The sequence below is a fragment of the Charadrius vociferus genome, unplaced genomic scaffold, assembly GCF_000708025.1.
Source record: "Charadrius vociferus isolate BGI_N301 unplaced genomic scaffold, ASM70802v2 scaffold586, whole genome shotgun sequence".
Lineage (NCBI taxonomy): Eukaryota > Metazoa > Chordata > Aves > Charadriiformes > Charadriidae > Charadrius > Charadrius vociferus.
The window spans coordinates 547,145-567,798 of NW_009648902.1; the positions used below are offsets into that span (position 1 = coordinate 547,145).

Below are 20,654 nucleotides of genomic sequence, written 5' to 3' on the forward strand. Positions count from 1 at the left end.
CAGGAATCCCAGTGTAGTTCAGGTTGCTTTCCTGCAATTACCTGTAGAATATGTTCCCAACCAAGAAAATCCTGCTTCCATAAGGTTAAAAAAACCAAAACAACCCAACTCAAACCCACAAACAAAAAAGCTTGGGCAAACCCAAAAGCAAAATGACAATGAGGCAACAGAAAAGCAGGAGAATTATTATTTGATTTTTGTTGTGTTTGTGTTTTTTTTTTTTTTTCCCGAAAAGGTGTGTGGCTCTTTAAGAGGACCTTGAAAAATATTATAAAGGGGGTCAGCTTAAACGAAAAAGCTATCAAACATCTGATCTCTGCATGCCAGCATGCCTTCAGCCAGCTACCCCTTTGTCCATCCGAGTTTCCGAACTGTTGATGATCTCACCAAAAAACAAACAAGCTGCAGAAGTGTTTAGGGAGTTCAGCGCATTTAGGAAGTAACCAAGGAATCAGGGTGGGAGGAATTTTTGCTCCAGTTGCGGTGAAGCAGGGTGCTGTAGCCTCTGCTGGAAAGAAAAGGTCGTTTTTATGTCATTAGAGGAGCCGGCTCTTTTCCCAGATCTTCCCCGAGCTGGGAGAAGGGATGGCGGCTGGTTTCGGTGACGGGGTGCAGCGGAGCGTTTGACGACGGCGTGGTCAAAACCAGTATATCGCCGAGTGGTCCTGCTGGGGGGAGGGGCGGGAGCGGGGGAGAGGAGGGCGAGCGAGAAACAGTCGACCCAAAGTAACCTGCGCGTCGCCTCAGCAGAGGAGGGGGGGTGGGAGGGTGTGATGTACTCTTTTCCCTTCCCCTTCTGGTGGAACGAAAAGGCAGGAGGGAATTTGTAAGGCACCCCCCCATGCCAGTCCCCCGTCCCCCCCCGCCAGCCTCGAGGGTCTCTATCTTTTTGCCTTTTCTTGAGGGTACGGCCCACCGAGCTACGCAAAAAACAGGAAAGAGGGGGGAGGAAAAAAATATTCTGTTACAGCTGTTCCCCGTAAGAGGGGGAAGGTACAAACCCTTGGGGCTCCCTCGCATTACTTTCCCCGTAGAGCTCGTGTCTTTCCACTGTTTGCCGTGGGCTGCGGCATCCTCTCTTCCTAGAGCAGAGAAAAGCAGCATGACACCTGGCTGGTTGACTTGTCTGAGCCTGGAAATCACCTCTGTAAATCCTGTGAAACTTGCTCTCGGCTCCTTCTGGCACAGCTGCTTTCCTCACTGCTGCTTATTTAAGCATAGTAAAGATAGAATTGTTCTCTCTTTTTAAAAAAAAAACAAACACCCCACAACAAACCAACGCAAAACAAAACACCACAAACAAACCAGCCCAAACCAGTGTGAGGGTCAGTTGTTTAAGCTCCAGGTTTGTGAACTTCATTAGTGTGCACAGATTATAATTTCCAGATGGTTCCCCTCTGCTGTGGCAGAGATACAAACTTGTTTTAAAGCCAAGAGCTGAAACGCCAGTGGCTTCATAAGGTGATGCTTTTGGGAAAGAAAATGGAATTTAAAAATGTTTGCAGAAATGTTGCTGAGTGGTTAAGATTGCTTCCTAGATTTGTGTGTGATTCTGTGTCATGTCTGTGTGTTTGCGTATGTTAGACTTTGAAATTTGTGGTAGAGTACATCTACTATTAACATAATTAAATATAGGGTAGTAAATCATTCAGTGGTCTGTGCACCAGCTCGGTCCTGTGTTGGGTTACAATACAGAGATTAAGCAAAACTGAATCTTTGTGCAAGGCTACTGCTGGAGTAGGTTCCATCCCAGATGAGGAGAGCAGCTTGGTGTGCCTTGCTGCTTCTGTGTATGTGTGTGCAAATTGAGCTGAAATAACGATGTTGAAGGGAGGTTTTTTTTGAAGGTTCTTTATTCTTTGTTTGAGATAAGTAATCATGGATTGACATCTCTGAAAGCTGCCAAGTTCCAGAGCACTTTGCCAGCAGCTCCTCTTTTCCCTTTGTGCTATGGCTTGTGTAATTCCCTCTTCCCTGTTTGTCAGCTTTGCTTTTCCTGTTCAGAGCTCTCACATGAGTTTCCTTTTGGCTTTGCCCTGACCAGAATGTTGCTTGTTTTGTCACTTTCCAGACTTGAAACTTCGGGATTTCCTGGTTGACAATGAGACGTTCTCAGACTTCCTCCTCCATAATGTGTCCATGCCATCATCGGCAGTAGAGGAGCTACTGGATGCAGAGGTCAACCTCCAGCAGGTAAAGAGCCACTCTTTCAACCACTAACATAATGCTCCTCTATTGTTTGTTTAATCATAGTGCCAAGATCCACAATGCAGGACCCATCTGTGCTAGGTGGTGTATAAACACAGAGGAAAATGTAATCCCTGCTTCTCTCTTCCCTCTTGCCCTCAATTTACTGTCTTATTTGGTTGTAAGCTGTAAAAGGATGCTGAGACCCACACACAAATGTTTTGATCTGCCTAAAAAAATAGCATGGTACCCTTCAGGCTATACTGAATTTCTTCTTTCCTGTTTTTGTTTTTTATCTTTTATGTAAATAAAACATCAGTTAGGTTGATAGTGCTGTTATCACTGTTTTACTTTGATTAGAAATAAAAATGGGGTGATAGTTTGGTCACTCAGCACGGTCTGGAGCAAGGTTTCTTTGTTGCTCTGCCTTAGATTCCTGTGCAGTGCCAGGAGGTATGCTTCTGGGTTTGTAGCCAGGTCTTCAAGACGGACAGTAAACTTGTATAATGTAGTACAAGAGAGTTCTGATGTCAAATGAAACTCCTGAGTGCTCCCGTGATTGCCTTCATAAACATAGGCAGCAGTGACAGGGGGCTGGAGGCCCCGTCTTGGGATGGCTGTCTGCCATTGTCAAGCTCAGAACATGTTTTTTGCTAGTCTACCAGCATCCTTTCTGATGCAGAAGTCCAAACTGGTTGCTTCAGACTTCAAAGGAAGACTTGTGATTCTCTTAAGGCAGTGCAAAAGGTGATGTGCAAAAGGAGGAGGAAATCCATTCTGCTTCCTAACTCCAGATCAGATCTTTTCTTTGAAGTGGAGTTGATTAATAGTCCTTTCAGACTTTGTTTTCATGTACTTACAGATGCTGTCCCCCTTCACACACATTGTCTCATTCTTCACTGAATTCTATCAAGCCATCTGTTTTAGTGCAGTTTGATAATTAGTCCTACAAGTTAAGGATATATTTCACTAAGAAAAAGTAAAGTGGAAAAAAAATTCTTACCCGTTTTAGGCTGCAAGTCTTATTTTACTTGAAACTAATTTGCCTGAAATTGATGCTAGATTAAAACAGAATTGGGCTGTGGGTGGTTCTGCAAGGATAACTGGAAGGCTCCAGCAACATCAACATAGTCATTCTTTCTAAGCTGATGGAAAGGTAGAAAGATTTTCAGAGAGATAAAAAAACCCTAGGTCTAACCATACGGTGTATGGCTGCCATATTGTATCAGTTGTATATGGCAAAGCCAGCAGAAGAAGAAGAAAAGCTGAGCTTTTTACCTACGTAATGTGTCTGAAGGGTGGTGAAGGGGTGATCAGTCAGCTAGTTCTTGCCTGAATGCTTTAAGCATTGTTCTTGTGTGTGGAATTCTTGTGCTGATTCTGCCAGGGCACTGGGAATGGTGGTGCTTATTTTTAATAGTGCTCTGGGATGGCCAGAAGAGCTGATAGAAACAACAGGGCAGTAATCCACAGAGGAGGACAGTGGCCTACCAAATCTTTCTTTAAGCACTTTTCTGCTCAGATAATAACTGAGAGGCAGAGCTCTCTCTTCCTGCAGGATGACTTTATCTGACTCACAAGATGGACCGCTTTGATTCTGCTGGAGGTCTGGGGCGGAGATCTGACCTCACCACTGAGCTGCATAGTGACTGCAGTGTTAATAGGCAATAGTTGTTTGGTCTCTGACTGTATGAGTGGGTTACAGCTTCATTCACAAGGTCATATAGAAGGGCCTATTCAGAGTATGCAAGGCAAGCAAATACAGCCTTCTCCTGCAGTCTGTTAGCATCCTGTGGTTGTTCAACAAGCCCAGAAGTTATGATGTGCAAGTAAGAAACTGAAATCATCAAGGATGTGAGACTTCTGTTCTCTGTAGTGACAGTACTCCAACATGCCAAGGAGGGTGGTGTATTCAGAATATTGAATACAGTGGAAATACATAAAAATAGCCAAAGTCTTGTCTTGATGGGCATGTTGCTTCCAGGGGCAGAGTGGCTCAACCTTGTGTTTCTCTGATAGTGGCAGGTGCCCTCAGAAGGGTGTGGGGTTTGGAAGGAGCCTGGATCAGTACTGAGCAGGCAGCTATCTAATCAAGTCTAGTATGCTGTTGTTGTCCAGGCATGGCCAGATAGCTGTAATGTGGCTTGGATGGCAGGAGCAGGGGCACAGTGAGGTCCAGGGCCAAGCCTGCAGTGTGACATGTTGAGTGGCAGTGAGGAGTAAATAGTAATGGCCAAGGCGTATGCTGCCTGGAACAAATCTCCCTTGTTTCATACAGCAGGGGCAGTCCCAGGTGAGAACGATGTGACCTGTGAGCACAAAGTAGTCATCTGTGACTGCTTTCAGACGTGAGCCTGGCATTTTGAGAGTCTGTAGGGGACTTAACGTGTCACTTAGAATATATTTGCCTGCTGAAGGCACCATGCCTTCAGACAACTTGAAATGGTTACAGAAAATTGGCTTGGTGTGCCAGGGTGTTTTAGTTTGAGGGGGTGGGCAGGGCCTTTGTTCTAGGGCATGTGCTGTGGACCTCATTGCGTTTGGAAAGAGCAACTTTTCTGTGAAAGAGCTTAAAATCCAAATGAAAAAAGTGGACAGACACAGGGGTGGTGGAAGGATTGTTCATCTTCAGTTTTCTGAATGAGGACGCAGGCACTGGGAGACACTGATTTTCTGTATGTCCGCCTAGGGGAGCTACTTTAAGACTGATCCCAGGTCTCCTGACTGTCATTCCAGTGCCACAGAAATATCCTCTTTTCAGCATGTCTGCAGTGGTGGTAGTATCTCTGCTGGCAAAAAAAACCCCAAACACCCAAACTTTCAAAAGGCCAGTCTTTTTGATGTGAGAGCCATCTAATTTATTCAGTTGAGTGTGCAACGTGGAAACATCCTATTTTTGGCATACGGATGCAGACTAAAGTTAAAGGTTTGCACAAGTGTTGCATTATAAATCTTTTCCCTCTCCTGTCAGTTCCATCTGGTTGTTTTCTGAACATAGTGTGCTTTCCTCCCCTGGATTGTTGGTGCCCTTTTGGTTTTGAAGGATGAAAAAATTTTCGGACTTACCACTGTAATTTAGTAAGTGTTAACTCTTCTGGGATGTAGATCAATCCTCTTTAGTTGTTACTGGAAGTTGGGCAATACACACTGGCATTAGAAAAGAACAGAAAGAAGAAATTATGTGTAGAGCTGTTACTACCTGTGCATTTACAATAAAATTGTTCCCTCTGTCTAGCCCAAGGCAAACAAAAAATTCTTTCCAGCAGAAGACTCTGGATTTGCCTTGTGTTTATCACCTTTATGAGGTGTGCACCTGTTTGACATATACCAGTTTGTTCACTAAACCTAAATCCTGTCACTGACCTTATTAAAAGAAACTAGGCCATCGGGTTTGAAAGGGACTAGTAATAATTCGGAGGGATTTTAATACATTTGTTTCATTAATAAGGTGGTTGCTTATGGATTAGGAAACATTGACAAGCAAACTATTCCCTTAAGTAAAATACGCCTGTGAAAGACTTGAGGATCTTTTTTCTTGTTTGTTTCAGCCATTAAGGTAATTGTTTTTTTCACTGATACATTATCTGCCCCGAAACACTGCAAAATGTTTCGCTGTGCAGATAGTAAAGAGATACTTCAGAGCAAAGGGAGAAGGTGATCCTGATCCAGAACAGCACAGAAAATGTGGCTGGCAGATATATCTAAGGAGTTTGGGACATAGGTCTCTTGCCCTTCACATACATTTGCCAGACTTGTGTCTGGTCACAAGCCTTGTTTGTCTCTGTGGCTCAGTTCCCAGAAGACTGAAGATTAGGCAATGCATGTACCCTTGGTTGGAGGAAATGGCTGCTGTGGAGGACAGGATCACTGCTGCCCTGTGCGTGTTTGTGGAGAAGTGGAGAGAGACCTGCCTCCCCCAGGACTTCTCCCCCATGTACTCATCAGGGAAACATGTTTTTCTTGGAATTTAGTTGCGCATGGTCAGGGCTGTGCAACCTGTAGGGAAGAATGCCCTCTTACCTCTATCTGGAAGCATTATGAATGGTTAGTTTTGTCGAGGTGACAACCGATTTTGTGCTATGAATCTTACATGAAGGGAGACTTACATGCTTTTCCCACTGTTCCAGGTCATTGTGTCTGGCTACCGAATGCGACTGCGAGATCTCTGCAATAGCTCAACACTGTCTGAGTTTCTTACAATCCAAAATCGGACGGTGGCCATGGGCTCTGAAGCATTCATTTGCACCTTGCCAAAGGAAAAACTTCATGCAGCTGAGCAAGCCTTCCGTGCTAACCTGAATCCTTTGAAGCCCCTTCAGGTGAGTCCACTGGTCCCACCTGTGAGAGATTGACATTGACAACGTGACATTTTCTAGGGCTTTCAGTCTAGGAACTCAGCCCTGCATTTCCAGAGTGAACTGTTCATTGGCAGTAAGAAAGAAGAAAGATGGCCTTTATCACTGGAGCATGAACAACACTGCTTCTTCCTGTCATTCTTACCATTCCTGTTGCAGTGTGGTACTTGTGGAGCATAAATGTGTGTGGTCTGAAGTTCAGTTTGTCAAGAGGAAAATATTTATGCTGCATCCTAACAAACAGGTTCTTGGTTGTCCCTGTATTTTGGTCAGATGTTGTGTCTTGGCTGGAACTAGCCCAGATAATAGACCGGCCTGTGCTGAGTGCTAAAACCATCACCCTCTGCTTTTACTATGGGGCTTCTGAGTGCAGAAGTTTCAACTTCCTTTGAGTTCTCATACAAAGAAGAGTCAGGTTTTAAAGCTCTGTTTCAAAGATTGACCAACTGGTTTTGGAGCAAGAATTCATTGAACTTCAGGAAAATACATTACTGGGGGGGGGGGCATTGAATACGGGAGCGGACTTACCTGTTTATCTAGGAAACTCCAGTGATGCTTTGTTATAGGTCTGCAATATCTGGTAAAATACAAAAGTTTGAGGAAGTTAGTGCTGGAAATACCAGTAGAGGGAAGAAGGGACCACAGAACCCACTCTGTTACTCGCTAAAACAAACACTCTATTGTCTGCTGTGGAAGAAATAAACACTTGGGCTGTGTGAGTTTCCAGATTTGATGAGCCCTTCAGGACTGAAAGTCATGTACCACTTGCTTGGCTTTGTCCCCAGTCAAAGGGGGTCATTATCAAGTACTGGGATCATATTACTCTTCTGCACAGTACATAGTGGTCAGTTACTTCTGTCCACAGCTCATCTTCCATTTTCCACATGTCCTCCATCTGCATTTTTTCTTTCCTTATGGAAGAGCAAGATAATCATAAGCACTAAGAGATGAGGTAACGGCACTAAAATTGTTACTGTAAAAAAGATGGGCTGTTTGAAAAGGAATGGCTGTAAGTGGTTTCTTATGTTCAATTAGATGTGTATGCATGCATTTACTTCACATCATTCAGAGATGCTGGAATTTTGGGGGCCAAAGGGGTTGAAACTAGCCAGCTATAGTAGAACTCAGTATTGGTCTTCTGGGCCCTCCGGAGCCTCTGTCTTGCTTTTCTCATTTGTGGAAGCCTCTAAAATTTAGCTGACACACACAGGTACTAAGTATATCTGTGTAGTTACATCTATATTGTTTGTTGGTGAAAGAAAGCAGTAATAAGCCACTCTGTGCCACTTGGCAACAGCAAAGTAGATATAGACATTATGTGCAATTTTGAGGGACTTCCAAGAAGCTGGCTCATGATCTTGGCTTCAAAGGAAAAAAAAATCGAGTCTAGAAGCCAGCAGTTCTAAACCTGCTGTGTATGTATGCTGTCCTGTAAAGATCCACAGTTTTCCGCAGAAAAATGTCACAGACTAGTTAAGCTGCTGTAATGCATCACAGTGAAATGAAAATCAACTGGCTTCAGTGTGGCCAGGCAAAATGAATAAATTAACTCTAGGATCACAACCAACACATTTGAAACTGAGTGTCTTTAAAGGCCAAGAAGTGCCTTGACCTGCAGTAACATCTCTGAACAAAGAGGTAACTTTCTGTTCATGAACAAAGGAGGCTCTTGACATAGCATATCATTAAAGGCACAGTGGGTCAAGTCTTGGACATGCACACTGAAAATAGCATGCACCTATCCACTACAGAGCCCATAAATCAATGCCAACATTTTCCCCAGAGATAGATTTTTAATTTTTTTGCTTAATCCCCTTGATGTACTTCACAGCATGGCATTTCAGTAAGTAAAACTAAGGGCCAAATCAAATGCAGTTACAGCAGCAATTCAGAGGCAGGTTTTTGGCTCATGTAATGGGACATGGGCTCCACTGCTTGCAATGTTCTGTGACTTGTGGAGAGGCAGCATCTTAGTATGATCAGGTCAACACAATTGGAGTGAAAAGGATTTGCAACTGCATGCAAGAACTGTGTAAATTCAACACCAGGGCTTGACTAGTAAAACAGGAGGTTTTACTCAATTATCTGGCCAGTAGAGTGGCTATAGTTTCCTGAACTATCTTAATCCAGAAAACTCAGGCCAGCATCCACCTGCCTGTTCCTGCCCCTCTGCATTCCCATTTGTTGTTCCCTCTGCAAGACGATGCAGTAAATTACATCACAGAATTGATCTGGATTAAAAGTGACTGACCTGATTGTGTGCTTACACAAACATGAAGGGGAGGGTGCAAGATTGAGAACCCAGTGGTCAGGGTGTGTGTATGTGGGCTGAGACCCTGACATCAACACCTGCTTCTGCCAGCTTGAAGTGTATGTGCATTTGCAGCCTGAGGGAAACTGTAAGTGTTCTAGGTAACTCGCAACAAAACACTCATTATTAGTAAATTATGGACAGAGCACATTTTTAAAAAGGAAATTAAAGTGTGTCCGTAGTGAAATGCTTGAGCTTGAAATGTCACAGCAATGCTAAGGAAGCTTTTTTTAAAAAAGAAAGGCAAAAAGTAAACACCTTTCTTTACATACCTGCTCATCAGTTCTATCTAGAACAGCTTCAGTGTTGCTCAAAATGCAGTTAAGACAAAGAAGGACTTCTAATTAAAATTTTCCACTAGGATTTCTAGCTCTGCCACTGATGCTTTGTGTGACTTCAATTTAGCCTGCTCTGCAGGATGAGAAAACAAAGCCAAGCCCATAGAGGTATGGTAGGGAGGTTATAGTGTGTGTCCTTATTCTTTCTTATGTAAGAACCTATTTGGGGTGGGCTGTTTAGATCAAAACCCAGCAGAATATCTGGGAGTGATCACAGGGGGCCAAGGCAGAGGATCAGCTTTCCTTCTTGACTGAGTATTCACTCCACTAGAAGCAACAAGTGTTTCAAAAAGTCTGATTCTCTTTTCTAGGACTCGCATCTTCATCCGTTCTGTGAAGCCTTTTGGCCAACAATAAGTACTATGGACCATAGGGCACCTGGTACATTGTGGACACACCCTTTCTTTTTGAGGTTTGCCTTGCACTGGGTGTAGTCAGTGAGACTGCGAGGCAGGAGAAGCTGGTTTTAGAACAACAGTGAAATAGTACCTCTCATTGTGTATACACAAATTTCCTTTTTGGCTTTCTGTCTGTGCTGGGCCAGCATTTGTCCCATGGAAGAACTACACAGTTTGGGGAAGGTTACAGGCAACCCTGGTTAGCAAGAGCAATGGCAGTAAGTTAGAGATGTCCCACTGGACTGGTGTGATGGGTGGTGACTGTCTTACATCATAAAAATACCTGTCTGTTGTACAGCTTTCCCTCTTCAAAGCTCCCCAGTTTTGAAAATTATTTGGGGGAAAGGTTAAATGACAAAGATAATTCAAATTGGTTCTGTGGGATTTCATGTCTGCAGCGCTGTCTAAGAAGGGCTTTTCCACACTCACTTCCAGTGGTGTGGGTCTATAATAAGCCATAAATATGTTACAGTTTGTCACCTTGGACTGTGGGTGAGCATCTGAAAATCCAGTTGTTTTTTCTCCCTTCATAATATGGGTGGTATTTTGTCATATGGTTAGCATGAAGTAAGCATTGAATAATAAATGCATTCCAGTTGAAAAATGGCTTTAGAAAAGGTCTCTTAAGGTAAATACGTGCTGCAACTAACCTTGTGGCTTCCTTGCTCTTGTGAGAGCATTTTCAGGCAAGAGTGATGATATCGTGCTTTTAAGCAGCTGTATTTTGGGACATCCACTCCCAGGAAACAAATGCAGAAGCTTAAAGCATGTGATTTTTCTGCAAAGTTCAGTGTAAAGTTTCTGCTAAGATCAGTATAAAGTTGTAATAGCTGTTTAATTTGAAACACGGCGGAGTGGTCTCACTAAGCAGAAACAGTTAGCTGTATGATGCAGACAGTGGCTCAGTTTTATGACCTCTGTAACACTTCAAACACATGCATTCTCCTGCATGTTAAAGAAACAGACACGTCCATCCCTGCTCACAGGAGCTGACAGGTGGACTTATTCGACTTGTCTTGACTGTGCAGTCAGCTCTCGTCATCTCAAGTATTCGTCTCTTTTGAGCCTTGTAGCATGCATATATAAGCACACAGAGTCCACTCAGTGCAGTCTGTACCTCAAGAGTATTACAATGTTGGCTGGCCCGAAAGACAACTCTAGATGAAGGCATGACTTACCAGCCACTAACACAGTAATAGTACAGGGCAGCTCTGTTCAAAAGCTGCTAGAACTTTGTTTTTCCACAGTGTGCCTAGAAGGGACAGGTGATGTTTCTCCAGCGTTTCACTGGAGAATGAGTCGTTGCCATGCTTTCTCCCGCCCCCCCCGCCAATATTTAGTGCAGAGACCTACTTAAGACACCCCTCATAGTGGGACCAACTTACTGGAGCCACCATGAGTCTGGAGTACTCCTATGAATGTAATGAACTACTTTTAAGACCCACTAGAAAGAGTCCTTTTCCAGGGAAATTCATTACATGCTCATCTGCACAAAGATGACTGGCCACCTGTGGCTGATTTTTGTCATTGTCTCTAGAGATATGATTTGTGAGAGGCTCCACGAGTGGTCTTTAGGGTGCAAAGGGATGGTGGTAAAGAAAACAAAATTCCCTCCATAGTAATGGTATCATTGTAAATTCTGGTGAGAAGTGAACTCGGAGTGCTGTGAATTTGTTAGGGAAGAAAGGTCAGGTTGGTGGCATGTGAAAGGATAGGTGGGTTCTCCTCGTGTTTCAGGGTAAGGTTTGCAAGCTTCTTGAATCACCTGAGACTTGTATACTGGGTCACACCAAAGTCCTGTTCAGCTCGCTGTCCTCCGAGTGCTAGTCAGCAGTGGCTCATAATGGAAGCATGTGAAAGAATGCAGCCATAGGGCACTTATATAGTAACATCTCCTCAATGTAATATCCTGTTTTTCAGTAGCTTGCAACTCCGACTTTCTCAGCTACTGCTGGGATCTTGGTGCTTCATAGCACTTGGTAAGCTTTTTTCTGTAATGAGTTCTTCTAAGCCTTTCTCAAACTCATATTAACTTTTGGTACCTTCAGCACTGCGTAATATCTACTGAATTTCTCCATTTTGGCTAAGTTGTGTTTGCAGTAGCTCCTTTGGTTTGATTTAAACTGATCTTTTCACTGGAAGCCTCTAGTCCTGTATGATAGGTGCAATAAGCAATCATCCCGTGTTCCCGTTCTCCATCCCACTTGTAAATTCTACAGATCTGTCATAACCTCTATTTGTCATTACAGGTCCCATTGGAAGAATTGTTGTCTATTACTCTTCCTTCAGAAGCCATTCTTATCTTGAATCATATGTGTAGCCTTCTTCTGTACTCGTGTTCCTTCAGAGATGGAGGGCCCAAAATTGCACCTAGTACTTGAGAACTAGGATTGCATTGTGGATGTTGATCTGTAATTCTAAGATCTCCCTTTCTGAGTGACAGTACTTAGTTCAGACCCATTGAAGGTTGTCTTAAAGTATACCTGTCTTCTCCCTGTGTACTTTACTTTGCAGGACTGAATTTCACCTGGCACTTTATAACTGTGTCAGCATGAAGCCTTTCACTAATCCTTTGCAATTGGCTTTTGACTTTTCACTGTTCTGAACCAATTAGTATCATCAGAAAACTCTTCCTTATCCACCTTGTCCCTGAATCACCTCTGAATACAGTGAGTTGTATTCAGGACTTTTTCTATCTCATCTTGTTGCTGAAGTGGTAGTGCAGATACGTAGCTTTGGTATTTGCTAACTATATTTCTTTAAATATGTCTTGAAGGTCTCAGCCTGTGGGGAATTTGAATTTATTTTCTTTTAGCCTTAATGATGTGTTTTAATTTATCTAGACCTTAAGGACTGTATTAGCAGTGTTGTGGACTCCATACAGGTTAGAGAAAACCTCCCTGAATTTGCAGCTGGCTTTGGAGCAGGCACTAACTGTGGACTCAGGAAAGTTAGCTGGGTCTTAAATGCCCCAGCAGATCAGTGGAACAGTGCCCATTTATACCAGCTGGCACTAACCAGGTCTTATCTCCCTCCAGCAATCAGCTAGAACAAGTGAAAGCCTCCAGACTTGGCTTCCAGAAATTGCCCCAGGAAAGATGTGAAAAGAAAAAGCTTCAGCCCAAAAGACATGTGCAAAAGACATCAAGGGCCTTGGCTGTTCCTCTGTGTGTCACAATGCTGTAACTTTAGCATGCTTTCAAATGCTGCAATGTGTAGCTGCTTACATGAAATCTTAAGAAATTATTTTAATCTTCATTCCCTTGAAAGAAGGATTGTGTCCAATGTTCCCCACATGAACAGAAGGGAAAAAGAACACCACAAACCAAAACCCAGACCCACCAGTTACATGTAGACCAACTGGAAACAAATTGTTGTCTTCAGTGCAACTCCTTGCTAGAGCAAATAGTTTTCTGAAAGCTGTGCCTTCCACTTCTGGAAACCTGCCAGTCTTTCTTTTGTGATTATGGTGTCAGCTGTTTCATGGAAGCTGATTGTTTTAAAATACGCCCTTGGTTTAGATAAAAAAATGTCAAGGCCTCATGGGAGAACTTGAGTATTGAAGTGCACTGCAGCAGGAGTTCCCCATATCTGAGCTGGTATCCGTGGAGTCCCGCTGAAAGCTTGTGTCTACCAACTTATCTTTTCCTCCCTTGTGTAAACTTTACATCCCCTTCTTAGCACTGGCTTGCAGGATTTCAGGTCTGTCCACATGCTGTCCTGTAGGCTGTGCTTGTATTGTGACCTGGAATGCAAGCCATCATTTGCACTGTAAGTGTACATGCATGCATTTAGCACTTTATTTGGATGGTTCTGGTTGTGGCATCTGTGTACCTAACCTGTGAGGAAGGAAAGGGGTGTCCCCATTATATTGTGGGGTGCTGAAGCCCAGGGTATTTTAAGCTCAAGAGTGCACAGAAAGCCAGCTCTGTCTTCCCCATCAAACACTTTGCTATGTAAACAGTCCTTACTACTCTTCTTTACAAGAATGTTTACAAGAATTTAATTTCTTTGTTTGTGCCCTGCAGTGACTTCTGGTTTCCTTTTCTCTCTTCCTGCAGAGTCGACTTTCTTTCAATTCCTCCTTGCAGGATCTGTCAGAAACTGTGGAAGCTTTGAGAGAGAGCCTTGGGAAGCTTGTTAAAGAGGTAAGGAGTGCCTTCATGTCAGGAGGACACATCACCGTGGCTCCTGTCTTAGCCTGCAGTTGAGTACAAGAAGCACGAGTCTCCTTGGTGCAACTCAAAGTCAGATCCCTGCCTTGTTTTGAAACTTCCTCCCATCCTACAGCCTGTGTCAGCAGTGGCAGCACGCACTTTGCAACCCCTTGGCACTTCAAGTTACAAACACCATATGACTTTATCAGATGTGTGTCTAAAGATTGGGTCCTCATGGGAGGAGCAGGAGTTAAGACGTTTTCTGGGGGGTTCGCCTTCTCAGCAGTGGCGCAACTGTTGGGATTGCAATACATCTGCTGCCTAGCAGTGCCTTGAAAACCGCATGTGGAGGTTTGCCTCCTTTCTATTTTTTTCACTCAGTTGCCAATCGTGTCAGGGATGTTACTTGGTTGTATCTAGTGGTCTCTGGGTGTGGTGATGATGTGGCATGTGGAAGAGGTGGTGTGGCTGTGCTAATCTAAATTAGTAGCTGTAGGCTACTGTTTGCTCTTTGTCTAACTAGTTTTTGGGGGCAGAGATGGTTTTCCGGTCCTTGTGGGGTACTCAGTGCAATGGCATCACAACGCTGGCTCAGAAAGGCTCTGGCAAAACATAAATGGCAATTTGCAGAGGCAAAGTGACATTATAGAGACTGCAAGTATTTGTTTTTGCAGGTGAAACGATGGATAGAGGAAAAAGACCTGCATGCCTAACATGAGTCAGAAGTCTAAAACTTGGGGGGAGGGGGGCAGTTTGAGCCACAAACTTATCTTAGTTGCTTTTTGGCTGGCTGTGACTTTCAAGTGCTGCTAGTAGGCAAAAACATTCTCTCCCTGCAGCAGAAATCACAACCATCTAAACTAAACAATGCTGCCACCGCCTCCTCCCCTTTGCTAGTCTTCTGTCTTTGCATCAGAGCAAAAGAGCTCAGAGCCGTGAACGGCAGTAACCTCTGAGAGCACGCACAAGAGCGGGTCACTTCAGGTTAGTGTGCACTCCACTCCCACGGAGGGCCGGCTGCCGGGAGCCAGCGCCATGCCAGCCAACAATTCCTGGCACGCATCCCTCCCAGAGTCCCACAACCTGCCGCTGGGTCCCATTTACAGTGAAATTAAGATGATTCCAGGATCAGCTTCAGTTAAGACCGTGGCAGAGCTCTTGCTGCTAGCAGGGAGGCTGCCCTTCAGAGTTTGATTACAGCTGTTTCCCGTTACGTCACTTAAGCTCGCCTTTTTTTCTTGTCTGGGATAAAAATAATTGAAACCATGTGATATTCAGTTTGCTGATGTGGCTGAAAATGTCCCAGGGTAGTGTGCCTTTTGCTTGGCAGCTGTTTTGGGTAGGACTACCTTTTATTCTGCCCTACTGCTGTGCAAACAAAGGCAGCTTTTTCCTCTGCGTACAGCGTGAGCTGCTCCAGATGGCTTGACCGAAAGTTACTTCTTATTGTCTGGCAGGCTGATTTCTGTGTGAAAAGGAGGGACTTGCTCCCTTGTTTTGAAGGGCAGCAGCTTCAGGGGGTGGAGAGAACTATTGTTTGTGCCATGTCTAGAAGCCTTTCTAGCAAGGAATTTTAATTAGAGAATGGTCTGAACAAAATATTTGTCTCTGAGTATGGGGATTGATTTGGTCTGTGTCCCTGGGCTCTTTAAATCAACCTAGGAGAGCAGATGAAACGCTGAGAGCAAGGACAACTATTAAGAAACACCTAAAAACCCAGGTCTGATGTCTGGGAGGAGAAATAGCTGAGTAACCCTTCACACAGGAGATACTTGCTTCCAGTGGTGTGAATAGAGCAGCTCTGCATGTCAGTTGTAAAGTTGCTGGTGTCAAAGATGAAACAAAGCTCCTTGCTCAAATTGTTCTAAAATTACGTGTAAAAATGTATTTGCTAATGCAATGCCTTTGCAAGATGCTTAACACCTCGTACATTCATGGGAATTAGCTGCACTTCCTATTTGTGTACCTTTGCTTATGTTAGGGAGTTTAGCTTTAGCTAAAGCAGTTGACTTTTTGCTAAGGAAAAATCATCTATTCTACCTAATGTACCAAAAACTCCCCAAGAGCTCCCTTTGAATCGAACACTCACTGTCACACCTGAAGTGCAGCCTTGGCCTTTTGGGTGAGGAATCATCAAATCCGAAAATCCACGTGAGCATATGTAACCAACAAAAGCTGTTGTGTGACATTTTTTCATTCATGTCCTGTCAGTCACCCTGAACCTGTGGAGCCAGATTGAGTGGCACCAGAGTGCAGACAAAGGCAGTAGTGAGGAAATCAAAGTACACTTTAAGCAGTCACTCTGGACACATGTCCTGAGTCCCCAGGCTTTAGCTGTTCTCACAGCTGTCTTTCATCGTATCAATGTGTCATGTGTTTTCAGGCAGCTAAAATAGAGGCTCCTTCTGTATGTGACACATAGTAGCTGTTGTTTAGCATCAAGAATTTTTGTCCAGATGTTGGCATATCTAAAGCATGCACAGTGGTACAGATGAACACAAAGGGTCAGGTTTGCCTCCCAGGGTAAGGCCAGAGACTCTCGGGTGTGCTTTCCTTGAGTGAATGTGGATTGAATTGTTCCAGCACACTGTCACTTTCTGCGTTGTTGCTGGCTGGCTTTGCCAGCTGGCCTAGACTTCGATTATCTGCATTTTATTTAAACAAAGGTGACAAAAATCGATACACAGTGAGCAAAACTGGCAGATGGTCTTTGACTGACTCTGTTATTGTCTCTGAAAACGGGGCAGTTGGGCCACAGTATCTAAAGCTGTTTCTGAGATGCAGCTGATGAGCAGTTACAAATAGGTGTCTCAGCAGCTCTGCTTGCCCTTATTAGTGCATGTTACTGTTCTGGGCAGCACAGCAAGAACATCCAAGTTAATGTCACCTGATATTTCAATAACAGTCAAGAAATCGGATCGAATGCTAGAAAAGATTTTAAAAGGTATAGAGAACCAGCTGCAAGATGTTACCATGACACTATGTAAAACTGTGGATTGCCCTCCTGTTTGATACAAAATACAGATCTAGGCCCTTCCTTTGGAAAAAGGGGTAGCAGAAGTGCAAAAAGTTCAGAGAAGGGCAATTAAAACATTTAGAAGTGGAATGACTTTCTCACAAGGAGCAAGGGAGTAGGCTGGGACTTGTCAGCTCGGAAAAGAGTTGAGTTGGGGGTATGACAGAGGTCTATAGAGTTGGGTGGCCCAGAAAAAAAGAGATAGGGCTTGAATGTTCACTGTCTCTTCCAGTGAAAAAAACATGGCAACAAGTGGAGCTAACCATAGCCAAGTTAAGGAGAGGGGAGAAGAGGTTCTTTCCAGTGATGTGTTGGGTGTTAAACACTTGTGTGTGTTCAAAACTCTAGTAGTTTACCATAGAAGAAATTCATCAAGGGTTAGGAAATAGAAATTCCCTGAGCTGAAAACAGATGGAAGCTGGAAGGTTACTTGGGGGAAGTATCGTATATTCTTGCCCTTGCCTAATTTTTTCCTAACATCCACTTATTGTCACCACCACAGAGGTTTCTGAGATTAACAGCCTTCGAGTCCATAGGGACCACATCTCTGCTGATGTTCTTGCATCTACAGACAGGGAGTCTGAGAGCAATGCTCCAGTATAGAGTATAGATAGAGCTCAGAGGGTTGTGGTTAGTGGCGCAGAGTCTAGTTGGAGGTTAGTAACAAGTGGTGTCCCTCAGGGGTCAGTACTGGGCCCAGTTTTGTTCAACATATTCATCAATGATCTGGATGAAGGGATAGAGTGTACCATCAGCAAGTTTGCTGATGACACAAAACTGGGAGGAGTGGCTGACACGCCAGAAGGCTGTGCTGCCTTACAGCGTGACCTTGCCAGGCTGGAGAGTTGGGCAGAAAGAAACCTTATGAAGTTCAACAAGGGTAAGTGTAGGGTACTGCACCTGGGGAGGAATAACCCCATGCACCAGTACAGGTTGGGGGCTGACCTCCTGGAGAGCAGCTCTGTGGAGAGGGACCTGGGAGTCCTGGTGGACAACAGGATGACCATGAGCCAGCAATGTGCCCTGGCGGCCAAGAAGGCGAATGGCATCCTGGGGTGCATCAAGAAGAGTGTGGCCAGCATGTCGAGGGAGGTCATCCTCCCCGTCTACTCTGCCCTGGTGAGACCGCATCTGGAGTACTGTGTCCAGTTCTGGGCTCCCCAGTTCAAGAAAGACAGGGAACTGCTGGAGAGGGTCCAGCAAAGGGCAACAAAGATGATTAGGGGACTGGAGCACCTTTCTTATGAGGAAAGGCTGAGGGACTTGGGTCTCTTTAGTCTAGAGAAAAGAAGATTGAGGGGGGATCTTATTAATACATACAAATACTTAATGGGAGGATGCCAGGGGGATGGGAGTAGTCTTTTTTCAGTGGCGCCCAGTGATAGGACGAGGGGTAATGGGCATAAACTTGAACATAGGAAGTTCCATCTTAACATGAGAAGGAACTTCTTTACTTTGAGGGTAGTGGAGCACTGGAACAGGCTGCCCAGAGAGGTGGTGGAGTCTCCCACTCTGGAGACATTCAAAACCCGCCTGGACGCTGTCCTGTGTAACGTGCTGTAGGTGACCCTGCTCTGGCAGGAGGGTTGGACTAGATGATCTCCAGAGGTCCCTTCCAACCCTAACAATTCTGTGAATTCTGTGAGTGTAGCGGGAAACCACTGCTCATGGAGGTGCATTGCTTTTTCCTTTGTAGTGAGCTTGGCCATGCCTCTGGGTATGGCAACATTAACACAGTGAGCGTCTGGGGCCGAGTGCCTGGTGCTTTTGTTCGTGACATATTGCAGGTAGATGTTTATGCCAGGAAAAATGAGTCCAGAGGTGTCAATTGTGCTGGCTAGTTGTGCCTTGTCACCTTGACCCTGGTGTCAGGTCTGCTGGGCAGGAGAAGGCTTCTTGCTGTGGCTGGCTGCATGAACAGCTCATGCTGCTCAGGCTGCAGCTGGGCTTGTTTTCAAGGTTTTTCTGGGAATGCTGTTGACAACAGGGCAGCAAAGTGCCGGTGCAGGGACAAGCAATACCTATCTAGGAGATCAAACTGGCTGCCTGCTGTAAATCAGTGGAAGCTTGCTGACCTTGGTGGAATCGTCAGGTGACACTGCTGGGGACTGCAGCTCATCCAGTCTGTGTCCCATGAGCTGCACTGTTTGTCTTGTTCCTTACTCCCTCTCCTGACTCAGTGCACCCCACCCTGCCTGGTGTGAGGGGGGTCCTCTGGAATGTGAGTTGTTGTGCAACCGGAAGAGAAGGAGCTTCCATGTGAGAGGGCAGGGAGGGCAAGAACCACCCACAGCACTGGAGAAGAAAACTTAAGAGTAAAGAGCTTGGCAAAGGCATGTTCCTTGTGCAAGCACAGAAAAAGCTTCCCTCCATGTTCTCCCACTGTGGTGGGGGTAAATGTGCTTTCTCTGGTCTTCGCTGTTGATGTTGCGTTCAAGGGGATTCTCATTTGTTAAAAAAGAGATGTATGATGGGAAGGAAAGTGGCAAGATCTTCTTTTGCTAATCCTGTTCCTAACTCGGCTTCTGTTCTCTTCTCCCACCTCCCCCTCCAGCTGCTGAGCATGAAGAGCTGGAGCGACATGAGGCAAGAGGTGATGTTCCTGACCAATGTGAATGCCTCAAACTCCTCTACGCAGATCTACCAGGCTGTGTCACGCATTGTGTGTGGCCATCCTGAAGGTGGAGGGCTCAAAATTAAATCCCTCAACTGGTATGAGGATAACAATTACAAAGCACTGTTTGGAGGCAACAGCACTGAAGATGATGTAACTAACTTCTATGATAACTCCACAAGTAAGTGTAACCATCTACTTGATCGTTGTCATTGCTAGTGTTTCCCAAACTTCCACATATGAAAGCAGGTGGTCCTGAGGGACAGCATACCTTCTGCTGTTTCAGAAAGTTATGTCCATGCTGCCACCTGCACATGCCTTAAGGCCAGTGGGGGTATCACCATGCAAGGGATTCCCAAAGGCCTTGCGCGGACCTTCTTCAGGGAGAGCGGGAGCACAGTCATGTGCAGCCGTTGGAAATCTGGCCTTTTCTGGACAAATTTTGGTCGTGCTGTGCAGCGGGGTTGTGGGAGCGGTGCAGAACTAGCAGTGTGGCTTTTAATGCTGGAGACTACCTGGGTGCTCCGTGTTTGCTGGGCAGACTCTGGAGGCTTAGACCGAAAAGGGTTTTTTGTGGAGCTTTGCAGTAGAGGAGGATTTTTGTTATCTCACAAATGCTGTGCTTTCAGCTGTGACTGTCCTTTAAAGCCCACACAAGTGAGGCATATGCCTTCTGCAGTTGTCACTGTGCTGTTCAGCCACTCAGCCTTGTCCTCTCCTCCTCAGCACCCTACTGCAATGAGCTGATGAAGAACCTGGAATCCAGCCCGCTTTCCAGGATTATCTGGAGGGCTTTGAAGCCCTTGCTGATTGGGAAGATCTTGTACACTCCAGATACACCAGCCATAAGGAAGGTCATGACTGAGGTAACTCTAGCCCTATCCTCTGATACATAGAATGAAGTATGTCCTCTGGCTGTGCAGCTTAGCTGCTCTGTGTTAAATTGGGTCCAAACAGAAGCCTAGAAAGGATTGCCTGCAAAGCACAGCCTCCCTATTCTCTCACCTCCCATGCATTTGCTGTTGAAGGCTCAAGGAGAAAAGGCCAGGCTGAACTCTTTTTCTAGACTTGGCTGGAAGCTTTCCTGTTGATGCTATTTGATTATCCACAGACTTTGCATCTCTGATGTGGGGTATGGGAGTGGGGAAGACCTTCATAAGCCTTCAGGTGTCCTTCCTCTCCTCCACTGCAGGCTGGTCAGCAGATCCTTAATCACTTCCTATTGTGGTTTAACTAATGTGCTCTGTGATTCCCCAAGTGCTCTCAGCAAGATTCTTC

The 20,654-nt window shown here is 44.9% G+C and overlaps 1 protein-coding gene across 1 annotated transcript in view; it reads left to right on the forward strand.

Moving 5' to 3' along the window:
* The window catches only part of ABCA1 (ATP-binding cassette, sub-family A (ABC1), member 1), a 77,473-nt gene that overhangs the window by 27,052 nt on the left and 29,767 nt on the right, over positions 1–20,654 (forward strand). The window contains exons 5-9 of the mRNA XM_009887208.1: positions 2,072–2,193; positions 6,315–6,527; positions 13,681–13,737; positions 19,317–19,557; positions 20,103–20,242. Coding sequence (XP_009885510.1) covers positions 2,072–2,193; positions 6,315–6,527; positions 13,681–13,737; positions 19,317–19,557; positions 20,103–20,242 — 773 coding nt within the window. The remainder of the gene's footprint in view (positions 1–2,071; positions 2,194–6,314; positions 6,528–13,680; positions 13,738–19,316; positions 19,558–20,102; positions 20,243–20,654) is intronic.